The sequence below is a fragment of the Rhinolophus sinicus genome, linkage group LG15, assembly GCF_036562045.2.
Source record: "Rhinolophus sinicus isolate RSC01 linkage group LG15, ASM3656204v1, whole genome shotgun sequence".
NCBI lineage: Eukaryota > Metazoa > Chordata > Mammalia > Chiroptera > Rhinolophidae > Rhinolophus > Rhinolophus sinicus.
The window spans coordinates 17,812,957-17,838,889 of record NC_133764.1 but is presented as its reverse complement, the minus strand read 5'-3'; the positions used below and the strand labels follow the sequence as shown (position 1 = coordinate 17,838,889).

The 25,933-nt window shown below is 44.9% G+C and overlaps 2 protein-coding genes across 4 annotated transcripts; both read right to left on the bottom strand.

Annotated features, from left to right (window-relative positions):
- Positions 1 to 547: 547 nt before the first annotated feature.
- On the bottom strand, positions 548 to 4,189 carry ALDOC (aldolase, fructose-bisphosphate C). The gene is made up of 9 exons (XM_019731421.2): positions 4,031 to 4,189; positions 2,824 to 2,945; positions 2,534 to 2,745; positions 2,358 to 2,412; positions 2,103 to 2,263; positions 1,907 to 1,990; positions 1,505 to 1,679; positions 1,176 to 1,375; positions 548 to 1,050 (listed from the first exon to the last, which is right to left on the bottom strand). The coding sequence occupies exons 2-9, from the start codon at positions 2,933 to 2,935 to the stop codon at positions 955 to 957; spliced, it is 1,095 nt and encodes a 364-aa protein (XP_019586980.1). The 5' UTR covers positions 2,936 to 2,945; positions 4,031 to 4,189; the 3' UTR covers positions 548 to 954.
- A 643-nt stretch (positions 4,190 to 4,832) lies between these two features.
- Positions 4,833 to 24,374, bottom strand: SPAG5 (sperm associated antigen 5). 3 transcript variants are annotated; one of them, XM_019731414.2, is made up of 24 exons: positions 24,214 to 24,374; positions 23,881 to 24,006; positions 16,645 to 17,816; positions 16,365 to 16,539; positions 12,920 to 12,994; positions 12,580 to 12,672; positions 12,353 to 12,487; positions 12,020 to 12,139; positions 11,803 to 11,895; positions 11,589 to 11,702; positions 11,136 to 11,229; positions 10,833 to 10,980; positions 10,656 to 10,758; positions 10,344 to 10,477; positions 10,006 to 10,144; positions 7,231 to 7,336; positions 6,980 to 7,066; positions 6,601 to 6,721; positions 6,386 to 6,497; positions 5,928 to 6,008; positions 5,608 to 5,763; positions 5,453 to 5,527; positions 5,242 to 5,322; positions 4,833 to 5,024 (listed from the first exon to the last, which is right to left on the bottom strand). In XM_019731414.2, exons 1-24 carry the CDS (start codon positions 24,262 to 24,264, stop codon positions 4,953 to 4,955), a joined length of 3,663 nt encoding a protein of 1,220 aa, XP_019586973.2. In that variant the 5' UTR covers positions 24,265 to 24,374; the 3' UTR covers positions 4,833 to 4,952. The 3 variants fall into 3 exon arrangements, with proteins under 3 accessions (XP_019586973.2, XP_074175813.1, XP_074175814.1); XM_074319712.1 differs by having other exon boundaries at positions 12,580 to 12,669; XM_074319713.1 differs by lacking the exon at positions 11,589 to 11,702.
- Between the last annotated feature and the right edge of the window lie 1,559 nt (positions 24,375 to 25,933).

The following is a 25,933-nucleotide window of genomic DNA, read 5'->3' as shown; positions in this document are numbered from 1 at the left end:
ACCCTCAAATTGGCCCCCTCTGTGCCATCTATTCCAAATGGGAGTGGGAATTGCCCTTGACAACCTCCTAGATACCCAGGTAGGTCTGGCAGTCCCAAGCCTTGGGGTTTTTACTTGTTGGGCAGGCGCCGAGGTGCTCCCCCTATAGTGGCTCCCCCTAGCAGAATGTATCAAGCCCTGACAGAGCTCAATACAGCTGAGAAATGAGAGAATCCTGTCCCCTGCTTTCCCAGTTTTGGGCCTCAAAGAAAAATTGCCTTCAGGAATTGCTCGGGTCTTGCATCACTTCATCCTTCTGCAGCTGCAGCTTAGTGCCTCTGATGTGGCAGTTCCTGAAAGACTTGCAGCCCTCCATCTTACCTCACTCCAGCCTTGGACATCAACAGGGAAGAGCCTGAGCTGGGAATGGCCCCTCCCCCATAGACTTAAAGCCCAGTGAAAATCAAAACCCACCCTCTCCACCTCCACAGTCAGAGGGCCCAGAGACAGTCAGCAGAGATCAAAAACTAGGAGGTAGAAATTTGATGTGTAAAACAGACAGACAAAGTTGCATGTTTTGTTGCCATTTATTTGCTATGTGCTATGTACTCAAGGCATGAGTCAAGTCTGGTGTCCTACCCTCTAATCCCAGGAGAAAGGATAGACAAGAAAAGCCCAGAAAGAAGCTACCCCATCATGGGGAAATTGTGGGGGCTGGCAGAGGCAGGGGAGACCCAGGCATCCTGCTCTGACTTCTAGCAAGTTCTCCTACTCTCAGCCATGAGTGGCTCCTTATCCTCCTATCCAATAGTCCCAGGTGCTGCAATGGGAGAGGAGAGGGAAGGAGAAGAAAGGAAGATGACTCAATGCTGGATGGAGGCATCTCTGCTCTGCATGGCTATTTGACCCTGGCCGTAACTATAGCAAAATTGGGTATAGGTGGCTGGGCCAAGGGCTGTGGTATGGAATGGGTACTCAGTAGGCATGGTTGGCAACGTAGAGAGACTGTGCTGCTGCACCACCATCTTCTCCGCTGCCTTCATACTTGCCCTGGGCTGCAAGCCCATTCACCTGCAAAAGTGGGAGGAGGGAGGGTGTAACCAGGCTGAGCCAGCCCACAGGTGCCAAAGGCTGTAGTCTCTGGCACCTGCCTAGCTACACACCACCACCCCCAACCATCATCCCTAGCTCGCAACCTCAGCCCGCTTGATGAACTCCTCAGTGGCGGCCCCAGCATTGTCCCTCTGTCCTCTCCAGGCATTGAGTGCAGAGGCCTGCAGGGCACGCCCATAGGAGAAGGTGAGGGCCCAAGGCCGGGGAAGAGGGCAGCGGTTGATAGCATTGAGGTTGAGTGATGCCTCCTCTTCACTCTGACCCCCAGACAGGAAGGTCACTCCTAGGGAGGAGAAAAGAAGACAAACTGATGGGTCACTCCCTATTTTTCCGGGGTAAGGGACCCCTGAAGGCCACAAGAAGAACCTGAGGATAGGTTTTAAGGATAGGAGGTTAGAAAGCAGGGTGGTACCTGGGACAGCGGGGGGCACAGTGCGACGCAGGGCAGTGACAGTTGCCATAGCGACCTCCTCTGGGCTATACTTAATGGGACAGGCATGGCCAGGAGTCACCATGTTGGGCTTGAGCAGAGTCCCCTCCAGGTACACATGATGGTCACTCAGGGCCTTATACACAGCAGCCAGGACCTGGGGATCAGAGGAGGTTTACTAGGTTCTAGGTCCCTGCCACTGACTGCTCTATGCTCCCTGTCTAGGCTGGGTGGGTCACTATAGGCTCAGACTCACAGGTCTGTTCTAGGATCAAGTAAAAGAGTGCTGGGGGAAAGGGCCTGCATCTCAGCCAGGGACTGCAGTGAACAAGCTCCCCTGTCAGCCTGTCCCTGCAGTATGTGTGTGCCCAGGTGTGGACTCACCTTCTCTGTGACATACTGGCAACGTTTGAGGTCATGGTCTCCATCAGGCAGGATTTCAGGTTCCACAATAGGCACAATGCCATTCTGCAGGTAAGAGCAGAGTAGCTTGGGAGAGGCAGTAGGTAGGGGAGGAGAAAGTCCTCTCCCTACGAGGCACAGGGCACCCATCTTACCCCTCCCACACACATACACACACCTGCTGGCAGATGCTGGCATAGCGGGCCAGCACATTGGCATTCTCCAGAATGGCAAGCGCTGAGGGTGTGCGCTCACTGATTTTCAGCACACAGCGCCACTTGGCAAAATCGGCACCATCCTTCTTGTACTGGGCACAACGTTCCGAGAGCCCATCCAGCCCTGCAGGGATAGTGCCAGTCTCATCAGTCTGCCCCTCTTTGCTAATATCTACCACCCACCCTCCCTGTGGTCCTGAAGTCCACCCATCCTGTACCTTGAGTGGTGGTTTCTCCATCAGTCCCAGCTAGAGGCACTACGCCCTTGTCAACCTGTAAGGGAAACACAGGCAGAGGGCTGAACCCAGGCAGGATTCCCCTTGCCACCCCTCACACACAAACACACACACACCTATTTCTATGCTCAGCCCCCAGCCAGGGCCAGTGGCTGCACCTTGATGCCAACGACAATGCCCTTATCCTGGATGGTGCGGACGAAGGGGACACCATTATCATCTTTCTGGTAGAGTGTCTCATGGAAGAAGATGACACCTCCAATGCACTTCTTCACACGGTCATCAGCGCTGAACAGGACCTGGCGGTACAAACGGCGATTCTCCTCCGTGTTCTCCACCCCGATTTGGCTCAGCCGCTTGGCCATGCTGCCTGGGGGCAAACAAAGAGGGGTCATTCCCAGGGCTTCCTGGCCACCTCTACCCTACCCAGCTGCAAGCCCCCACCTACCTACAGACTCATCTGCGGCCAGAATGCCTTTGCCGGGGGCCACAATCCGGAGGGCAATGTCAGACAACTCCTTTTTCTGCTCAGCAGAAAGGGCTGGGTATGAATGAGGCATGGTGACAGCTCTGTGGAATGGAGACAAGATATAAAAGCTGGACCCCACCCACTACCTCCTTTGCTTCTTCTCCTGGCCATATGGGCCAAATAGCCCTCCTCCCGCCCCCCAACAAACATGGCACTGGGAACAGGGCAGCAGGCCTTGGCATGGGTCCTGGGCATCAAAGTGGCACCAATCCATCTGACAGCTAGCAGGCTTAAAGCCCCAGTTCCCACAACTCCTTTTGTCCCTGATGGGCACCCTTCCCAGCCCCAGAGAAAGATGCAGGGTGGGGGTAGGGAGGTAAGCAGCCCTGAAGCTACAGGTTTTCTTATGAAACTACTGCCCAAATGATGATGTCAATCCTTCTTCACTGAATTTAGCTGTTTCTTGAGGTAGGCAGAACCCCTGACCTTCCCAATTTCCCTTTTCTCATCCTTAGCATGTCCCCTAGGGAAAGTGCACTTATTTCCAAAGCTTCAGAATGAAGCCAAAGTACCCATGACCCTCTTCTTTCAGCTTCTGGAGGAAAAGGTTGGGAAGGGTCGGGGGCAGGTAGGGAGTAGGAATGGCATAAATAACTGCCACACCTCTGTTCTCCATACCCCAAATCCGACGGCCTCTGCAGTCAGGAGATGGGAGCAGAGGATCAGGGTTGACAGGAATGAGTGGAGAGGCTGAGAAAGGGAGGGAGAGATGCAGGACGAGAGGAGACTTGCGGTTGTAGAGGTGATGGTCACAGGCTAACTACTCAGAGGGAAGGACCTAGACCAGGGGGACAGACAAGGCGAGAGAACTGGAGAGGGAATTTAGCCTAGGAGAGGAAGCAGGCTGAGATTAAGATGGTCTTGGAGGAAGAGCCAGACCCCAGGAAAAAACCCAGTCAGCAGAGGAAGATTTGAGATTGGAAAAGCTGAGGTCCAGGTGTGAGAGCTGAGAGGAAGGGGTGTTGTCGGAAGCTGAACCATGGGTTTTGACAGAAAGGAGAGAGGATGAAAGGAGCTGAGAAGGCACGTCCAAGAGTCCGGGGAGTAGGGCAAGGATGGCGGGAGGATTAGTCAGGGAGAGGAAGTGGAGGTTCTGAGCAGCTCCCGCCTTGCCCAGGGGCCTCACCTGTGCGTAGCGGGTTAGCGGCGGCAGCACAGGGAACAGCTTGGTTTCAGGTCTCCAACAGCTGTGGCTTCAGCCCTGGCTCCTGTAAATGAGGCTCAGGACGCCGCAGAGCTACGTGACTCTCCCGGGGGGCGGGGCCGGTACCTCCCCGCCCTGGCCACGCCCCTCCCCAGGACTGGTGTCCTGGCGAGACCACGCCCACAGAGGCGGGGCGACGAGGTGGAGTGACTACCCTGCCAAGACCTCCGAGTCTGTTGTGGACTGTCCCCTCCACCCCCACCTCGTGGAGCCCAGCCACCAGGACTCCAGAGGCAGGAAATGGCTTTGCCCTCATTTCTGCTACAACTGCCTTTTCCATGTTCAGGGCACTGTGCTGGATATTGGGAATTAAGCTTGGTCTGGTGAGGGAGAGTCATCTTAACTGTCACAGTAACAACGGGTGGGGTAGGTGGGACAGAGGCATCAACAAAGTGTGAGGGTCCAGAGGAATTAAGGAACTGAGTTTCTCTGTCCTCACCCCCTTATTCACCAGGGCCTACCCCGGAGGGGGATGGAGAAAGTAAGAGAATGAAGCCTTGTCTGTTCCCCCTCTCCTGCCAGGCCATGAGCCAGGGAACAAGCAGTCCAGTGCCCAGCATATTTGGGGAAGCAAGAGAAGGGAGGAGGGGCAGCCAACCTTGGCCCTGGATGTATTGGGAGGGATAAGTAGAGGGTGCCCAGGCAGGAGGGCCAAGCTGCCTCGCCCCTGACTTTATCCACCCACTTCTCACCCAAGAAACAAAATTCATTGAGCTTGAAGAAGTACATTAAATATACTTTATTTAAATAGAATGAATCCTACTTGGCTGTATGCCAGTTGGTCCTGGTGTTGGGTAAGTATTGCAGGTAAAAAGGGTTGAAACAGATTCCAGCTTTTAGTTTCCTAGCTCAGATATTCCAGCAACCCCTGTAGCTCCTTGCAACCCCTCACGACCTCTGGGATGGACAGCAGAGTCTGGAAAGAGAGGCAGAAAAGGCAGCTCAGGGTCACAGCCTCAGGAAAGACCCACTGAGTTAGGGGGGAGGAAATGGAAGCCACAGAGCAACCTACAACAGTGAGTCAGACCCAGCTCTCAGTACGGGCTGGAAAGCAGAGCTATGCTCATCAGTACCTTCTGGGGCCAGGGCTTCTATCAGGTGCCTTAGTTGCATCAACTCCCTCCCTCCTTTACCTCATAAATATGTTGAACAATGTCATCTAGTTTCTTTAACTCCTTGTCAGAACGCCGAAGATTCTCCTCCAGGATGTTTCTCTAGAAAGCAAACAGGTTGCATAAGTCCTATGCTTATAAGAACAGCACAGCTGGTGGGGCAAGGAGAATATGGTAGGACACTTGCTAGTGGCAGTGAGAAATGGCCCTTGAATGGAATGGGAATTCTTACATGGCTCTGGAACTTGACTGTGAGATTTTCCTTCTCATTTTTCATCTCCAGGAACATCACCCTCAGTTTGTCCACCTATAGATATGTCCAGATCAGTAGGGGCACAGCCTAGGGCTCCCTCCAGCTGCTCAGCCTCTCTGTTAATTCTGAGTCACCTCCTGGGAGAGCCACACTTTCTCCTGGATCCAGTTAGTGGCCATGGGCTGACAGTTGGGGTCCAGCTGACTTGCCAGGGTCTCTTGGAGCACCTTAGTCTCTGTCTCTGCACGCCGAAGTGAGCGGGTAAGCTGGGTCACCTCTTCTCTAAGGCTCTGGGGATGAGAATGGAGAGGTATCCAGCAGTCCTCAAAGGTCCTCTCCATCCTTCTTATCCCATGTGGTGAACAAGGTAGACCAGGGGATCCAATGCCCACGTTTGGGATCCTAGCTACCAGTGACACAGAAGGCAGAGGGCCAGACATCATGATGAACATACTATGAGCTCGCCACTCTTGTCTATCTGCTCTAGAATCTTCTCATTCTGCTGCTGTATCACTTCCTGGAGCTCCTTTTCATTCTGTGAGGGAATGGGAGGTAAAGAAGGCACTGAGAGAGCTGGCTTCTTTGCAGCCCTTACCAGGAGATAGGATTTAGTGCTCAACCCAGGTGCTACCAACTGGTAACACTCCACTTCCTGTAGGGCTATGTCAGGCAAGGCACATCTCCGTGTTGAGAGTGTTCTGCTAGAGTTCCCAACTTCTAGGTCGGCCTGGGAGATGGGTCAGCCCATAGCTGATTCCCAGACATATGAAATGTCTGATCCCAGGAAGGGCAAAACTAGGGCAGTGATTGGAAAATCCCCACCACCCAGATTCCTCGAGAGACAATGGCTCCCACTGGGCCAGTAGAGCTGCCCCAGTTCTTCATCGCCTCACTTCTAGGCCCCTCCTTCACCTTGTAACGCAAGCACAAGGCCTGGTTCAGCTTCTCTATGTCCACTTCCTTTGCCTTCTGGGCTTCCTGATGCTGTTCTTCCTGGGCCTGCAGCCTAGCCTGCAAATCACAACTAGGGGAGAGAAGAATTCAGCATTATTCTTGTCCTCTCGGGGGCTGGCTGGGCCCTTGACACAAGGGGCTAACCTCTCTCACAAAGACTGCACTCCACTCACATCTTTTGCTGCAGACTCCGGATGGCGTCTTCTTTGGACTCTAGCAGCAGGGAACACAAGCTCTGAAGCTCCAGAGTCATAGTATTCATTTCTGCCAGGCTCTTCTCCATGCGTGGGGTCTCTGCAAGAGAAAGTCCTAGATAGAGGTAGAGCCCTTTAGCTCTGGAAGGGGTTGTGTAGCCATCATTTCCACAACTCTCATCCATGTTCCCCACCCATAGGATTTGAATGTCCGGAACATTACAGGTCCCAGGAGGCAGAAATATAATGAGCGCAAGTAGAATTGAGGTTTTTAGAGCAAAGCACTTCTCACTGCTTTAGTCTTTCTCATCACTCCCTGATCTAGAAATGAGGCAGGATCCCTGGAGCCCATCCTAACCTGTAGGCTGAAGGGAAACCACTGAAGCTACTCGGGTGAAAGCACTCTTGTCACTTCCAAGCAAGGACACAGGAGCTGATTCTGGCTCTGAAACAGAAACCCATCATGGTGGAGGGCCCCCCTTGTGACTCAGTCAAGGGTCTGCCAAAACGGAAGCCAGGGAGAGAGAGGTCTGTTTGTGGGCATCTTTAACAGCTGAAGATATCAACAGGGTCACAATCTTTCCACCCCTAAATGCCAGGGCCTTTAACCTTTGTCTGCCATTACTGTCGAGATGCTTCCCAAGAACGTGCTGCTGGTGGGCGCAGGGTGTTGCTGGACACAGGCTGTGCTTTGCGGGAGGGTCTCCGGCTCAGCCTAAGGGCCAAGGAGAAAACAAAATCAGCTGCTCTTCAGGGTCTGTGATTTCCCTGAACTCCCAGGTCCTTACCAGACCAGCCACCTCCTCTGGAATGCTGTTCTATTACCTCTCTTCTCTACCGTCAACTTCTCCATTAGCTCCTTTTCCTGAACTTAATTCTCTCTCACTAAAGCAACAACTTAAAAAAAAACAAAAAACACACACAACAACAAAAAAACTTTTTCCTACCTTAAATCTCTTTTTAGCTACTACTTTTTCTCTTTCCCTTCAGTTACAGAAGGAAGGAAGGGTGGGAGGGAGGAAGGGCCTACATTTCTTGCCTAAAATTCCCACCATCTATTGACACGCAGCCCACCACACTCAGGCTTCTGCCCCACCAGTCCACCAAAATGCTCCTTATTTGGTGCACCAACGGCATTCTTACCTTCAAATGCAATAGATACGTTTCACCTCTTATTTTACCTGACCTATTTGATAATCGATGACCATGTTCTTCTTTAGAAACTTCCTTTTCTTAGCTTCTGGGACATGACTCTCTCTCCTTCATAGGTAGGCCTCATACCTTTCTGGCTATTTCTTCTCTCTATCCAGAGTTTCTTCCTTAACTGTTAGGCTCCTTCTGGTTAATCCTTGGCCCTCTTTCCACTCTCATCCATTCCCTAGGTGGCCTTGCCTCAGGAGCTCCACAATAATACCGATTTCTACATGGATGACCCTTCAATCTGTCTCTCGCAACTGAATTTTTTTCCCAATCTCCAGACCCAGAGGCTCAGCTGCCAGCGAAAAATCTACCAGAATGCTCCAAATTTCAGAATGCTCCTGAAATTTAGGAGGTATAAAGCTGAACTCACCCTTTTCCCTGTCCCAACCCACCAACAATCTCTTCCTCCCAGTATTTCTGATCCTAGAGAAGGGAGGCAGCAAATGATGGTCTGCGGTTCAAATGTGGGCTGCCACCTATTTTGTAAATAAACTTTTATTGGAAAACATCCACACCCATTCATTTACATACTGTCTGTGGCTGCTCTTGAGCTATGGAAGCAAAGCTGAGTAGTGGAGACCGAGACTACATGGCTCACAAAGATGAAAATGTTAATTTGATTTCATTTTATAGGAAAAGTTTGCCAACCCCAGTTCTAGAGAGTGTCACCATCTTTCCAGAAATCTAGAGATCATTTACTCTTCCACCTTACTCCTACGTAAAATTGGTCACCAGGTTCTATGACTTGTACTTCCTAAATATGGACTGAATTCATCCAATTCATCCCCTCCTCTCTACCCCGTCTATAACTGCCTTTAGTTCAAGCCTTCAAAATCTGGTCTCCTGCCCACTTCTCCAGCCTTGTCTGTCATCCTTGCCCCATACTCCAATTATAAAGAGGTACTTCCCAGACCCCAAACTTGCTACCTTCCATATGAGCTGGGCCTTGCCTTGTTCACCTGTAGTCCTAACACCAGGTCTTGTTACAAGGTAGACACTACAGAAAACTAAACATAGTGCCTCTATGACTTTCATATACTGTTCCCTCTGCCAGGTAGGTCTTCCTGTGTACCTACCCCTGACAAACTTCTAAGCCTCAAGGCTCTGCCCAAGGGTTACCTGCCTTGAGAAGACATCGTAACTCTCAAAGGTAGAACTATTACTCCTTTCTCTGTGCTTCCATAGTGGTCATCCATGTAGCCCTCTATCATGAGCACAAGTTTACATCTGTCTGTCTTCCCTGTAAGACTGGATTCTTTTCCATTTCCTGTGCTCAGTACACACTGGGGGAGGGTCAGATCATAAGCACTTCCAGATTTCAGGATCCTGGCTGTACTTTTAACTGTTGAATATACTAATTAACTCTGTATTCTGAAAAATACCAACCATTTATTGTTTAGTGTGCATTGCAGGGAAGCCAAAGAAGCAATACTAAATTTCCACTTTCTTTCAACACAGTCTAGTTGAAGAGACCAAACATCCAAGGAAAACTAATATAAGTGCAAAAGGAGAGTAAGTTCGTGAGGAATATAGGAGGAGATCACTGAGTCCACGTGATTTGGGAACATTCCAAAGAAGAAAATGAATTAGGGAGTAGTTTCATAGGAAAGGAAAAGGTATTTCTAGTCTGAAGACAGAGGAGATGGATATGGTAGAAGTCTGAGTCTGGGTGTGAATGGAGATGGAACATGTGTGTAGTGTATAGGCAGGCAGTCTAGTTGGAGTAAAGGGTTCATAATAGGGAGGTAGGAGACAGATGAAAAAAGTTTGAGTGACAGGCCGAAGAGGCCCTGTAGGCAAGTGATAGTCACTGAAGGTCACAGAGATGGAACAAGAGTAGTGTTTTAGGAAGATCATTCTATACAATAAAGATACAACTGGTAAAACTCAGCAAACTAGGCATAGAGGGGAACTTCCTCAACCTGATGGAATATCTACAAAAAAATTACATCTAATATCCCACTCAATGGTGAGAAACTCCAAGCTTTCCGTCCAAGATCAGGTACAAGGTAAGGATGTTTCCTCTCACCACTCCTTTTCAACATTGTAGTGAAAGTTCTAACTAATGCAGTAAGGCAAGAAAAGGAAATAAGAGGTATATAGATTGGGAAGGAAGAACTAAAACCATCTTTGTTCAAAGATACGATTGGAAGGGAAGGACGAGAAGGAATCCCCAAATCCTACCTTCTCCTTTAATTTTGTCTGTAGGAAGAGGGTCAAGCTCTGCAGTTGCTCAGTCAGCCCCCTTAGCTCTTGGGAATACTGACGTGTCTTCTCCAGGTCTTTCTCCTGGTTCTCTGCTATGGTGCTAGCCAGTTTAGCCCTGAAGTAAGGAAGGAACAGAGACCAGGTAACCTTCTCTGAGCACCCCTCCCAAATCCCCACACAGTGATGTATCCAAGGAGGGAAATAAAAGTCTTTTGGAACCTGTCACAATTTCCTCCTTGGACACTTTAGCTTCTAGAAGATTCCTGGGAAAGATAAGCACTTAGAAGGGAAGCACAGAAAGGTAGAAATCCTACCTCAGGTTCTCTACAGTGTCCTTGAGTTCCTCACACTGCAGGCTGCGCTCTCGAAGCACTTCCAGTGTGGATTTCAACTGACACTCAACCTGGCCCAGCTCCAGGTGAGCAACCTGATTCTCTTGGTCTGCAAACTGGGGAGGCAAGAGAAGGAAGGAAGGGAAAAAGCAAGAGAGGGAGGGGGAAAAAATAAGTCTAAATGGGAAATTTTAGAGCCGTGGGAACAGAGGATTTTTCTGATGCATAGTCTCCGACTTCTCAATTCCATCAAGTAGCAGTCTCCTGCCAGACCCTCTGCCCCATATTCCTCACCTCCAACGTCTCCTTTAGATCCTGCAGCTCCTTGCTCAGGACAGCATGTTGTTGCTCCAGCTTTGCCTGCATGTGTTTTAGTGCCATCTCTTCTTTTTGCCATCTGCCAGACACCTTGTATTAGATCCCACTGGTCCTATATCCTGGGACACCTACTGTCACCTGGTAGGAACTCACTGAGTAGCCTGCTCCTCGTTGCTCTGGGTAAGCTGGCAGAGCAACTCATCCTTCACGGCCAGGTCCTGGGTACAGTGGGCATGCTGACTCTGTAGCTCCTCTAGCTGACTGTGCATGCTGGCCAGACTCTGCAGCTGAGCCCGGAGATCTAGAACAAAAGGATCCTAATGACACCATGTGGTCACCGAGCCAGAACCTCCCCACACTTCTGCTCCAAAGTGTTCTAGAGCACTTTCTGGCTCTACTACCACACCCCAAGTCTCAGCAGAGCACAACTGCTTGCTTGCATGCATGCATACACACCTGTTGCTAGGCGACTGTTTTCTAACTGCAGTTGTTCTATTTGGCTTCTGCAGTCCTCTAACTGGGTAGAGACTTGTTCCAGCTCCCTGGAAACCTAGGAAGAAAAGATAGTTTTCCTCTTGAAGCATAAGTCCTAGGACTTAGTCCAGCTTCTCTTTCTGGACAGAACAGCAAACCACCTTGCTCCTGGGGAGCAACACTGTAGCAAATAAGGCTGATCCTCAGGAAAAAGTAGAAACAGGAGAAAAGTTGCTGAAGAAGGTGCTGAAAGGCAAAGGAAACCACTGGGCCCGAGGCCATATTACAGTGAAGGGACCTGGCTGGTATCTAAACCCACAGGGTAGAAAAAGACAGGTCCAGAGTAAGAGACTAACGATACCATTCATTAGAAAGTCCTGTAGAGGAGGAGGAGGCAGAAACCAGGCCTAAGCAGTCCCCACTCCTGGGCTGTACCTGCTGTTTTTCCTCAATGGCGGCATCACGTTCCTGCAAGGTCTGCCGACTCTTAGCTGTGAGTTTCTCCGTGAGTTGTCGAGACCGGCTCAGCAAAGCTGTCCATGTTATATACTACCAGGGGAAGCAAGCAGGTCAGCCGAGCCCTCGAGGCAAGGCTCCTAATGCGGCTGGCTGTGAGTCAAGGAGTGGTATGGTGGCCCTGAATACTCACATCCAGTTGCATGGATGTCCAGTCCTGTTGCAAGTCTGAAGTAAGAGTCGCTGTCTGCTGAGCCAACTCTTCTTGCTCAGTATGAAGACCCACCTACATGAGAACGAGTACCTATGGAGGGGGCCCCCTTCCCTCTGGATACAGCAAAGTGGGGGGATGTGACCATCCTCCCAGTGTATCAGCATGGATCTCAGGAAAGAAAACACCCTCAAATTACCAGTTGGGTCTGGGTCTCCTTCAAGAGTCCTCTGAATTTCCCCATGGATCCCAGGTCCTGTTCCAGCTGGCTGATGCGCTGGACGGCGTGTGCACAGAAAACCTCTAGCACTGTCTCTGCCTGTTTAGGGAAAAGGTTGCGAGGACACAGTGGGCAGAGGAGGGAAACAGCACAAAAAGCCATAACTATCCACCACACCAGTAGTTTAGTTCATTATTCCCCAGGGCAGGAAGTTCTTAGGCCATCCATCTGTGTCTCAAGTGAATTTGTGTTCCTGTAGGAACCCTGAAGAAGAGACCTCCCAAATCCAAGAACAAAAGCTGGACACCTTACCGCATCCTTGCCTCTGAGGGCCATTTCCTCTCTGAGCTTTGCCTCTTCCCTTTCTGCTTTGAGGCTCTGGAGCCTTGCTCTCAATTTCTTCAACACATCAAAACAGCAGGAGACCAAGGTTTCTGCACGCCGAGACTACAAGATAACAATCAGATGCTGTGTCTGGTTCCTTTGCTTTTTGGCTTTCAGTCCCATGAGGCCTCTGCCTTCATCTTCATGCTGCTTACCTCCTGACTCACAGTAGTTTTATCTTCTTCTAAGTGCAACAGAGACAGGTGAAGCAAGGATATCAGCTCTTTAGAGACCAGCACCCATGACTCCTGTAGAGGGAAAGATGGCTGGATAGATCAAATAAAGTCACTAAACAGGAAATAAGCAGGAACACTGGGGAGAAAAGCCACTGATCCCAATGTCAAGCTCCAATAGGGAGGAGCTATCCTTAACGAAGATTTGAAAACTTCCCTTCACTCCCACGGCTAAGTACCGCCACCCGCTAACCACCCAGGATTCTCCATTCTTGCTGTGCACAGGACACTCAGTGGTGGTTTAAGGTCAGTCAACACTTACCATGACATTCCTGGCTTGCTGCAGAGCCTGTCCAATCTCTTGGTTCTCCTGAAGATGCTGAGCTTTCTTACTTATCTAGCCAGAGAAACAGAGTTCCTTTTGCATAGGCAGCATGTACCACTAACACCTCATTCCCCGTCCCACCCTCTGAGATCCAGAAGTCTTTCCTAGGAAAAACAGGAGCAAGGCTCCAAGTCAGAAAAAAATTCAGAGGTAGGTAAAATTCTCCTTTTAAAATAACCTTTTTTCCCTGTAATTATAAGAATAATATGTGTTTATAGTAAAATTTTGGAAATATAAAAAATGAATAAAATGGAAAAAGAAATCATTACTAATTTTACCAGCTAGAGCAGTGATTCTTAACCAACAGTATAGCATCTACCCCAAGAGATTTTGATATACCTCCACACTAGATTTCCTTGCTGGAGGGATTTGCTATAACTGATGAGTATATTACTTCCCTCCGGTGTGTGTGTGTGTGTGGGGGGGGGGGGTTGGGGGGATGGGATTCGTAGACTACTGATTTAGAAAGAAATTATATTCAGTGAATTCTAAGATGATTTATCTTTTTACATGTCAACACCACTGAAATTGGGATGCATCTTAACATTGATAATGTCTTAAATTTGATGAAAGACAGCAATGCTTAAGAAAAAGCACAACTGAGATTAAAATATACACATAAATTTGGGGTCTTGCTTTTATTACTTAATTTTATTATACTAATGTTATTTAGTCTTGAATTTATATTCACTCTCCTCCCTGGAATAGCCTAAGACTGGGATATCTGCTTTAGAGGGGCCTGTCAGAGTGGAGTACCACCCATTTTTAACTTCTGCTGATATTTTACCTCACCTCAAAGCCTCTCAGAGGTTATCTGAACTCTGATTTCCTTTCTTTAAAAACCTTGAACTTATATTAAACTTATTTTCCCGTGTTATTAAAAACTCTTCATAAACATACTTTTAAATGACTGCAGAAAATCCTAGCTTATGGTAACATAATATACCATTAATTTACTATGTTTTTTTCACTATTTTAAAAAAAGTTACCATCTTTATACAGAATTTTTCCCCTTTAGGATATATCCTTAAAAGTGGAGTTACTGGGTCAAAAAGTTTGAACTGCTTTAAGGGTCTTACTTAAATTGCCTTCAAAAACTATTGAATTTATATCCTACTGGCAATAGGAAAAGGCTTACTAGCATTATCTATTTTATTCTTTGCTATTTTGTCAGAAGAAAATAGCATCTCATTGTTTCAATTTGCATTTCTCTGATTACCAGTAACAGTAACCTCCTCACATTATTTATTAGTCATTTTTATTTTCTTATTCTCTAACTGTTCATTATCTTGGGGCAGAAAAAAATCTTAGTGTGCTATGTAGAGTAGATACATGTGATTTCACAGGCAGCAGAGCTATAGAAAGACTTTCAAGTTCTGAGAGAAAAGAGGAGCCCTCATTACTGCTAAAAGGCAGCCATCATGTGGGAAAAACCAACTGCAGGAGCAGGAGTGCTGAGTCACTGTTCCAGCGGCCTGGATTTGAGGAGGCAGAGCTCTCGGAGTTCATCGCCCCCCTCCCCAGCAAAGCAGTCATCATTCCCTGCTGCGTCGTGCAGTAAAGCACGGAGCACCGGAGTACCCGTGAGCCCTGGTCAAGGCGCACATACTGTTCAGAGCTGGGCAGTCAGGTGATGAGATTAGTGTGAAGGAGGCAGCCAAGCGGCAAGGACACGGCACTGTGATAGGGGATGGCTGGAGATGCTGTCATTTCCCCTCTTTGGTTCTGCTTCAGTGGACTCCAGAGGGATTTGGCAAGCTTCAGGGCAAGGAGGTACAAGGCCGATTCAGGGATGGGGAACAAGATCAAGGGCAAGAGGAAAGGATACAGAAATAAGAAAACACAGGAGAAAAATTGAGCAGCTAGAGGAATGATGAGCCTAAGGTTTCCAGGATTTTGGCAAAAGGTAAAGTCATTATTTGAGGATATTTTCATCCCAAAGGAGGTCTTTGGGCATTTGGAGAACAGCTTAGCAGCAGCCACCTATTAAGCTCACCAGCCAAAACAGTGAGGCTCTCAGTTCCTTCCCCTAACACCATTCCCTTCCTTCCTCAGCCATGTTGTCACAGCTAGTCCTCTAGAACACTGGTCTTTAAACTGTTTTCCTCTCCTATCTGCTATAATAATTTTGAAAGTCTAAGTACCCTTGTTTAAATTGTTACAAAGACAATCATTTCCACCACTTTATAAATATTGACAGTTTGAGATAAAACTGCAATCACTCAAATATATCCAATGGTATAAATGCTACATACACCTTAATGATTTAATACCTATTTTATACCTTTAAAAAATACACAAACAAGCTCTTCTTTAACAGCCAGAAATTTTGTATCATTCCTTTTTCTCCTTGAACCTATATTTTCACTTCTTTCAGAATTTTATCATTAATGTAATATATTTTTCTACTTGAAAGTTTGTTATTAATCAGTGTATCTTCAACAACAAAAGTTCATCTATATTTAAATTAAAATTTCTTTTAAACTCCTCTGACCATATGCTTTTAAGTAAAAAAAACTTTCTTGTGGATGAAGAAATATTTTCATCAGTTGTATACTAATCATTGTAATATTATAATTTTAATAAAATCACAAACACGCCTAGTAAAATTTTGATAATCATCTATTAATGAAATGGATGGACCGTCCCTCCCCTTATTAGTCATGTCTGCAGATTACTATAATTCCTACACTAAGACATGGTTCAGCAACAATTCTATTTTCCATCCTTCTAGATGTAAGCACTGAGAAATCTTCACATAAATAATAAGAATAAGTAGGAATGAAAGAAGGGAAGAAGGGCATGTCACTCAATTGTAGAAGCTCATTTGTAGATATATGCCAAAAATCTTATAGTGAACTTTTATTAAAAATGTTTAATGATCCACTATTATAATTAAAGCCTTCCATCAATTTTGTTGAAAGCATGCAAAAATGATGTGTTATGTGATCACTGCAGTCATTCACTCGCTCAGCATGTACACAAGTATTTTCTATTGTCACTTGATTGTTATCCCTTGACAATGGAAGATTCAGGATAGATAGTAAATATGCTCTTCTTCAATGACGTGGGCAAGGGCAATTGAGAATGGGGAAGTAGGAAATAAAAGAATTAGTAGAGTACGTTTGGAAGATGAAGATCTAGAAACCGATTCCTTTAAAGCTTTCTTTGCTTGCAGTCCCTTGCAAAGTCTTGATGTACCCCAGTAGTATAGTGAGTACCCACAGTTTTAAGTGATTTTCCAGATTCACAACTTTTATATACATTCTAAGAATGAACCTGTGGTTAAGGAGTCTCCTTTGCCCTCTGGCAGCTTGGCAGCTTAAATTCTGAGGAAAAGGGCCCACTGGACTTCTCCACGCTTTGGGAATAACTTTCTTACCCCATTGGGAGAGGTGTCAATCTGTGTGCTACTGTCTTGAACTTCTGGGTGAGGGGTAGTGAGCTGGCTCTTCCAGTTCCGCAGCTGGCAGGAGAGAACCTCCAGAATGACAAGAGAGTTCATCAGGTTACCTTCCAGGTCATGTCGCGATAAGGCAGTGAGATCTGGAGGATGGCTGCAGCAGGAAGAGAACATGAGGAGAAAAAAGGCAGGGCAAAAGATGGAAGTGGCAGATCCAGGTTAATGGAGCCCAGGAGGCACAGGATATAGGGACACTTACCCCCATAGGAGATGCTCCCTCTCAGAAGTACCGTCTTTGGTGCCCTCCAGGCCTGCCTGGGATGTGTTTGAACTCTTTTCCTGTGGTGCTGGGGGAGTAAGCCAAGTCCCCACCGAGCAAGTAGAGAGAGGGGTAGTGCCAGTTGCGGCATCCCGAAGCACAGAGGGAAGGGATAAGCTCTGGCGGAGATTTTCTAGCATGACCGAGGTATTTACACCTTTTTCCAGCCAGGTCAGTGGGGACATCCAAGGCCCTGTATCCGAGATGAGAATCCTACCAGCATCTTCTACGGCTGGGCCTGGAGCTGCCTGGGATTCCATTTCTCCTGGATTCAGGGGCCCTGTATCCGAGATGAGAATCCTACCAGCATCTTCTAAGGCTGGGCCTGGAGCTGCCTGGGATTCCATTTCTCCTGGATTCAGGGTCAGGCAAGAGGATGGAATATCTTCCACATTTGAGACAAGTGCTTGATCTCCCAATTCAGCCTCCTCAATGAGTGCGGGGAAGCTCATTTCTCTTTCCTCTATAGCTCTGTGCTCTACAGTGTCCTCCCCTGGGTCCATGTGACTGACAGGGAAATGTGCTGCTAAGGCAGGTGAAGGGGAAAGGCAGAGCATGAAGGAATGCAAGAAGGCATTCCTGTCAGAAGAGACTAAGTCCTCGGGCACAGCCTCAGTCCTACTATCTCTTGGGCTTTCCTTGGAGCAGTGTAGGTGTTGCTCAGAACAGGGATTTGGTGGATATTCCAAGAGATAGGACGGAGGATTCTGAAACGTAGGTTTCTCAGGCATAGCGGGAACTGCAAGGCTGTCTTCAACGCAGGCTGCCACCCCCTGTCTCAGCAGATCTCCTGGCCTCAAAGGCTCATCTGGAGGAAAACTGTTTGTTGCTACCATAGTATCTAAAGGGGCCTCAAGTGTAATGTCTTGCTGCAGCCCTCCTGGGGAGGGTACACAGACCCCAGTTTTAATCACATTGTTGTTCAGTGGGTCTCCTGCTTCCCCAAACGTTTTGGGAGCAGAGTTGGTTTGGGGAATCAGATTTAGGGGCTGATCATCTGATTCATGTTGACAAGCTTCTAGCCACTTTGATGGATGGCTGAACTGTTCTGATGGGGAGTCTGTCATCTTAGCATTTTCAAAATCCAGTGGAGACGAGTTGTTGCTGTCTTCCTGCCAAAGGAAACAAAAGAAGTTGACTAAGGCAGTCAATGCTGGTTCCCAACACACAATTATGGGTGCAGGATACTGTCTGAACTCAAAAAAAGAAAAGAGTTCTCATTACGTCTGCTTAGGTAAGAACTTGGCTAAGCCAGCTGCTCACTACAGAGACCCAAGAGCAGAGAAAGAAAAACTGGGAAGCCATTTTGGGTCCTTCCAAGTGAAACAGTCTACAGTATAAACAAAGCTGAGATAATTTATCTATATCACAGGGAGGTGATAGCTTGAAAGCAACCCCACTCCTCTCTGATTCTAACTCCAATCCACTTCCAGGGGGGAATAGGTAGGAGGGATCCCTAGGCTCAAGCTCCGTCAGAATCTAGAGTTGGTAAAAGATTTATTGGGAAACAGTTAGAAAGCACTTGGCCCAGAGATCCACAGACCCTACGGAGAGAGGGCAACATCAACCTGTGTCAGTGACCTCGTCTCCCTGACCCCAAGAGCGCAGGGTGTCCGGAATACATGGGTTGAATGGATTCAACACTTGGGATCTGAAGAGCTCTAGCTCTCGTAGCAGAAGAGAATAAAGAGTGGAGATTTCCTCCTGGTGCCCTGATAAGAGACTCACAACCTTCCTACCGATGGTCCCCAGGACAAAGACCACTGCACCTTCCACCACATGCAGGGTGGCTGGTCCTGAGACTCAATGAACAAGAAAAGGAAAATATGAATGTCCTTAAGTTCTGGTAGCCAGAGAAAGGACAAACCCTAAGACAGAAAAGGTAAACCCTAACAAAACACAACTGATGGAAGAAACAGTGACAATCTGAACCATGTAAAAGGATCCGAGTAACATACACACACACACACACACACACACACACACACACACACATTCTGCAAATAATAAATATTACTTTTAAACAAAAAATTTCAGTAAAATTAATTGAAAAAGGATGGTCAGAGTTGAGACTGGAATTACTGGTCTGGACAATCAAATGGAAGAAATATCTTGAAGCAAAGAAATGTAAATCTGAGAGAAAAGCAAGAAAGGTGGAAGATAAATCCAATAAACCTAATATGTGACTAAAACAAGTTCCAGAAGAAAAAAGAATACATACAGGTGAGGCACTGATTAACAAATATTAGAAGAAAATCTCTCTAAGAAAGACCTGAGTTTGCAGATTGAAATGGCTCATCAAGTTTCAAGCATGCTTAACAAGAAAAAAGAAAAGATAACATTTCTGAATTACAAGGAAGGCAAGACTATTTTTGAAGCTTTAGATAGAATGACCAATTATTAAAAAAAAAAAAAAAAGAATCAGACTTACATGAAATTTCTCATTTACAAAGGTGAATGAAACTTTAAAACACAATATTGAGCTAAAAAGGGTTTCTGATATCCTGGCAATGTCCTATTTACTGTCCTGAATATTGGTTACAATGATGTGCACTTTATACAAATTTGTAAAGCTGTACATTTTACATACTTTCAAGTACTTTATTTCAATTTTTAGAAGTTTTTCTTTCAAAGTGCTAAAGGAAAAGTAGAAAATAAAGGGATTGCAAAGAGATACCAGGCAAAAGCAAACAAAGAGAGCAGAGGAAGCAATATTAATATCAAACAAGGTAGGATGTAAGGTTATAGCACTATTAGGATAAAAGACAAAATTGAAGATATATGATATAAAAAACATAAATCAATCTGCACTAAATGACCTAGAAGCTAAATATACAAACCAAAGATTTTTTATGGTATTTTTTTTTTTTTAAGATTTTATTGGGGAAGGAGAACAGGACTTTATTGGGGAACAGTGTGTACTTCCAGGACTTTTTTTTTCTAAGTCAAGTTATTGTCCTTTCAGTCTTAGTTGTGAAGGGTGCAGCTCAGCTCCAGGTCCAGTTGCCGTTGCTAGTTGCAGGGGGCAGAGCCCACCATCCCTTGTGGGAGTCGAAGAGTCGAACTGGCAACCTTGTGGTTGAGAGCTCACTGGCCCATGTGGGAATCGAACTGGCAGCTTTCGGAGTTAGGAGCACGGAGCTACAACTACCTGAGCCACCGGGCGGGCCCCCAAACCAAAGATTTTTAAATATAGAAGTGCACCTGAAAGTTTTTGCTGTATTTATCAACTTCCTATTTATTCCTTTAAAACAATCTCTTAAGGAGAAAATATTGGCAAATCATAAAACTGATAAGGGATTAATATCCAGAATATATTTAAAAAACTCCTACAACTCAACAACAAAAAAATAAATAACCCAACTTAAAAACAGGCAAAGTATTTTAATAGACATTTTCTCCAAAGAAAATATACAAATGACCAATAAGCACATGAAAAGATGCTCAACATCACTAATAGTTAAGAAAATGCAAATAAAAAATACAATGAGATAACATCTCACATCCATTAGAAGATGGTCACTATCAAAAAAAAAAAACCAAAACAGAAAATAGTAAGTGTTGGTGAGGGTGTGAAGAAATTGGAACCCTTATGCACTGTTGGTTGGCATGTAAAATGGCGCAACTGCTATGAAAACAGTATGGCAGTTCTTCAAAATACACCCAAAAGAATTGAAAGTAGGATCCAAAAGAGATATTTGTACACCTATCTGCACTACAGCATTATTCAGAATAGCCAAAAGGCAAAAGCAACCCAAGTGTCCTTTGACAGATGAATAGATAAACAAAATGTGATGTATACATATAGTGGAATATTATTCAGCCTTGAAAAGGAAGGAAATTCTGACACATGCTACAACATGAATGAGTCTTGAAGACATTATGCTGAGTGAAATAAGCCAGTCACAAAAGAACAAATGCTGTATGATTCCTTTCATGAGGTTCCTAGAGTAGTAAAATTCATAGAGACAGAAAGTTGAAAGGTGGTTGCCAGGGGCTCGGGTAGGGGAAAATAGGAAGTTGTTTAATGAGTATAGTTTTAGTTTTGAAAGATGGAAAGAGTTCTAGAGAATGGCTGCAACACTACGGAACTGTGCATTTAAAAATGGTTAAGATAGTAGGTTTTATGTTATGAGTACCTTACCACAAATTTTTTTAAAAATCACTTTAAAACACCTGTCTCAAAACTCAACAGATCTGGCAGACTAAAAAACATGCAAGGACAGAATAATTAACTATCTGTTGATGGATATAAATAGAATCTGACATCCTTTGAATAGCAAATATGCTTTTTTTATATGTTCATGGAACACTTAGAAAAAGTCATCCTATAGTTGGCTACAAAGAAAATAAATTATAATCTGATCATAATGCAAGGAAATAAATTTAAAAGGTGACAGAAAAAGGTTTTTAAGCACTTGGAAATTAGGAACCACTCCTAAATAACCCCTGAATTAAAGATAAAAAAAAGAAAATTATAAACTAGCTAGAAAGCATGACACAGGATGACTATAATATACAAAGAACACTTATAAAATGACTAAAAAGAGTAACAACCCAATAGAAAAATGAGCAAATAACATAAAATAAGCATTTCACAAAAGAGCAAATCCAAATAACCAACACACATATAAAGAAAGATTCACTCAATGGTAGTCAAGAAAATGCAAGTTAAAATAACAATGGGATTCCACATCAGACTGGCTGAAATTTTAAAGGTCTCTAACAACTACCACAAGAAGTGATGTGGGGAAATGGATATCCTTATACAATACTGGAGAAATAGCTATTTCAGATAGTAATCTGGCAAAATTTATTACAATGAAAAACATCTTTCCTTCAACCCAATCCTACTCCTGAAAATGTATCTCATTAAAATAAAAGTATCAGTACCTAATACATGCTTAAAGATATTTATGTTAACAGTTTATAGAAGCCAAAAAAATGAAACAAATAACCATTTATGAATTATGATTCATGCATACCATAGTATCTTATGGATTAGTTCTACATCAACTCTTTATGTCATAGTTTTCAAATTTTTGTGCTTTTTTTGACTTGGAGGGATTTGCACCACATTGTTGAATGAAAAAAAGCAACATACAGAGAAATATATACAGTCGATCCTCATTTTTTATGCATTCACTATTTGTGAAATTGCATACGCACTAAAATTTATTTGTAACCCCAAAATCAGTATTTGCAGCACTTTTGATCATCTGTGGACATGCAGAGTGGCGAAAAATATGAATCACATGAAACACACATTCCCAGCTGAAAGAGAACAAGGTGACATTCTGCCTTCTTATTTTAGCTGTCATACTAATGTCCTTTTCATAATCTATTTAGTGCCATAGTTTTCACATTTCTGTGCTTTCTGTTGGTGATTTTGCTGTTTTAAATGGCCCCCAAACATAGTGCTCAAGTGCTGCTAAGTGCAAGAAAGCAGTGATGTGTTTTATGTGCATTACATAAGCTTTATTCAGGCATGAGTGCAATGTTAATGAATCGACAATATATATTAGATAAAGTGTTTTAAAACATAAACACACATAAAATAAGGTTATGTATTGATTGGTTAACGCAAATGTTTGATCAGAAGTTTGCAGGAACATAACCCTGTGTTTTCCCTAGGAGCATCAGTTCAGTATTTGCTAATTAAGTGTTCACAGAGACTTTATAGAACATAATTACTAATAAGAATTGACTATATATTGTGATTTATTAATAATTTTGTATGTTTGCATATTATTAAAAGAACACAGAAAAAATATGAAAGGATACATATCAGGATGTTAAAATGAATTGGTTACTTGGGAAGAGCAGGACAAGTGTAGGAGGGATAAATTCCAGAGGAAGGGCAAATGAGAGGAAAAGTGAAGTTAAGCAACAAAAACGAGAGAGAGCAAAAAAGGAGAAAAAAAAATGCCTTGATAAAAAAGTATAATAATCTACTATGGATGAGTGTATGTATAAACATATACAAACAGACACACACAAAGAGATGCAAGAAAGGATTTTCAAATATATTATGGTAGTTATCTAAGATAACAGAAACATATTTTTTCTTATTATTTATACATTGTGCAAATGTTTCAAACAATTAATATTACATAAATAATCAAAATTTTTAAAAGCAAAAAAACTCTTTTCCAACTATATCAGCAGGTAGCAAGCCCTCTAATTAGGAGAGTAGAGAATCCTAAATTCCTACTGTGATCAAATGGCTATGGTTAAATTCTATAAGCTCTATGAAGATCAGTTCCCACTTAGTACTTATTTCTTTTCTACCTAAGCTATACTGGCTAATATATTAATAGTAGCCACTACCCACATGTAGCTATTTAAATTAAAATAAATACAACTAAAAATTTAGTTCCTCAGTCACATTAGCTACCTTTCAAGTGCTCAACAGTCACGTAATTAATAGCTACCACACTGGATAGCACAAATAATCAAATATTTCCATCATCCCAGAAAGTTCTATTGGACAGTAGGTGTTAAGAGTTTTTCAAGAAAGACTGCTATCTTCATACATATTTACTCAGGCTACCATCTGTCTTTATATATTCTTCTTTCCTCCTCTAACCTACTTTATTTACATCCCATCTCCTTCCAAAAATAATTCAGACTTCAATTGGTCAATTGATCAGGTTAATGAAATACAAAGTCATGGTCAAAAAAAGGAAAGCAAATCTTCCTATTTCAAGGAGTAACAGTAGCTATCTATACCTGATGATCAAATTTGACCCGGAGCCTTCCAGTCGCCAGAGCAAGAAGGAACATATGGTAAACTATATAGTTCTCATTATCAGAAAGAGAAAGAATAGGATGGAGGGCTACTGCCTCACTCTGGCAGCTGTCTGACCTCTGTATGAGCCCATGTTAGAGGGAGACTACTAACCAAAGTGGTAGTATTTCTATGTAGTTTCGGGAGATTGAACGGGGGAGGAGGTGATAAAATCTAGCAGCTAAATAGAGGTGCATGTTCTCAGTGGATTTTCTTTAACCACCCTAGGGCACCTCTCTGTTGGCCTGAATAGCTGTAAATGGATGTCACTGAGGTAGAAGACTTCATTATCGTTATTAATTACGTTCCAGCTCTGGCCCTCTGTTCCTCTGAGCTCTCCGCCTCGGCAAAGAGCCCAGTTGAGAAGATGGCCAGGCGAATCTCACCTGCAGCCCCAGTTTGCACAGTGATGGGGGCAGCGAGTAGCATATCGGGGGCTCTTTTTCAGAGCTGGTGAGGGCACCGGGCTGCAGGTTAAGTTCTCGGAGAGGAGTTCTCATAGCTGGTGTTCCCTGAGAAAGAAAGAACGGAAAGTGTGAACAAGCCTGGGCTCTGCCAGCCCGCCCTTTCTCCCTCCCTAAGAAGCTCACAGGTCAATAAGAGACTCCTACTCCAGTCGCGCGGAAGCGGCAGGATCAACAGAACACTCCACGCCCCACCCCCACCCCCGGCCCCAGGCTCGACCCAGCAGTCTTTCTCCATGAGGCTCTCCCGCTCACCGGTTGCGAGGAAGGCGACAGGCTAAGGTTCAGTTTTTTCACCCTCCACATTTTTAACACAGAACACAGAACGAAAACCTCGCAGACCCAAGAGTCGACGGCCAGTTCACCCGTCGCCTTTATTTGAAACTGCTCCACGCTTACCGATTGGCTGCGGAGCCTCAGGGCGTCAGGCTGGCGCGTCCGCTCAGTAATCAAGCCCGGCTGACGGTGGGCGGGGCCAGCGCAGGCCCCGTCCCGCCCGACATCTGGTCGCGCGTGTTCTCGCGGTGGACCCCTCACTGCAGACGCAGGCTGGAAGGCAGGATGTGTGCTACGCCTAAGGCCGGTACCTCATGTTGGGGAGGGTACCCAGGTAGCTGAGCCACCCTCAACCCTGTCAGAAAAGTTGTCTCCGTGGCCTGGCCTTAGGAAGTCTTTTCAGGTTTCTCTTACCTCGCGCCTCGGCCTTGACCAGAAAGAGCCGGCCAGGCAGTCTGGAAGGAAAAGGTGAGTGGAGCATTTTTTATTTAGGCTTGGTCAGTCCCCTCATAGGTCCTGCTGCGAAGATGGCCTGAGACGTAGTTCTCAACCCACGCTGTAATTTAACCGTTGAGAATTTCTTGTTATCTTGGGACTTACCTGAGGGTCTGCGACAAGTTTACTGGAACAATCGCTAACGTGTATTGAACATTTACCATGTACCTGGCACTATGCCAGATGCTTTACGTATATTAACTCTTGATCCTCATATGGATCTATGAAGTAGGTACTGTAAATATCCCCATTTTACAGATGAAGCAACTGAGTCATAGATCATGTAATTTGCCCAATGCCCTGCAGGTAGTAAATAAGCTGTAAAGATTCCAGCTCAACTAGCAACTACTACTACATTCTCCTGTCACTTGAATCCCCTGTGTATGGGAAATCTAGCCATTGAAGGTGGAATTGAGTTCTGGAAACAGCCTAAAGGTTAGCTATTGAAAGATAATAGTTAATGATAAAGTATGTTCCTTTGAACACTTACAGCACCTTTACAATCTGAAGTCTTAATGAATTTGGAAATGGCAATAATCCAAAGAGGAGGAACTATAATGTTATGAACTGCAAAGCCCACAGGGGTGGGTTCCTCTAGAACTGTGTTGTCCAATATTATAGCCACTAGCCACATGTGGCTATTGTGCACTTCACGTGTGGCTAGTCCACATTGAGATGAGTTATAGGTATAAAATACAAACTAGATTTTGAAGACTTTGTATTTAAAATAATGTAAAATATCTTATTTTTAAAATATTATGTTGAAATATTGTAGATATATTGGGTTAAATAAAATACATTAGAATTAATTTCACCTGTTTCTTTTTACCTTTTAATGCAGCTACTAGCAAATTTAAAATTACTTACAGGCTTACATCTTTGTTGGACAACACTGCTCTAGGATCATAATGGTCCTAGCCTGCAGGCACTAGAAAAAAGTTGCTTTATGGAAGGAAAACTGGGAGAAAGATAACATAACAACACAAACTTGAGCCTGGGATTGCCCAAGACTCAGCAGAAGGAATCCCAAGATATATGTACTTAGGGTCAAAAAGACTCAGCAAAGAAAACAAGAGTGGGAAGTGACAGAAAAACCAAGACAGAAAACTCTTAAGTGCCAGTAGTAAATGCTTGTATTGTAGAAATGTATGAATTGAAATGCTTAGTTCTTGTTGCAGTTGGTATGTCAGATGCCAGGTGAGTA

Excerpts from the sequence above, each read along its gene's own strand:
- ALDOC (XM_019731421.2), bottom strand. The coding sequence starts at position 2,935 with ATGCCTCATTCATACCCAGCCCTTTCTGCTGAGCAGAAAAAGGAGTTG. Across the intron at positions 1,991-2,102 it reads ATGCCAGCATCTGCCAGCAG|AATGGCATTGTGCCTATTGT; the intron begins GTGTGTGTATGT and ends TCTTACCTGCAG. Across the intron at positions 1,051-1,175 it reads AGTTCATCAAGCGGGCTGAG|GTGAATGGGCTTGCAGCCCA; the intron begins GTTGCGAGCTAG and ends CCACTTTTGCAG.
- SPAG5 (XM_019731414.2), bottom strand. The coding sequence starts at position 24,264 with ATGTGGAGGGTGAAAAAACTGAACCTTAGCCTGTCGCCTTCCTCGCAA. Across the intron at positions 12,995-16,364 it reads TTGACACCTCTCCCAATGGG|ATAAGTAAGAAAGCTCAGCA; the intron begins GTAAGAAAGTTA and ends TTCTCTGGCTAG. Across the intron at positions 6,722-6,979 it reads GGTTTCCCTTCAGCCTACAG|AGACCCCACGCATGGAGAAG; the intron begins GTTAGGATGGGC and ends TTTCTCTTGCAG.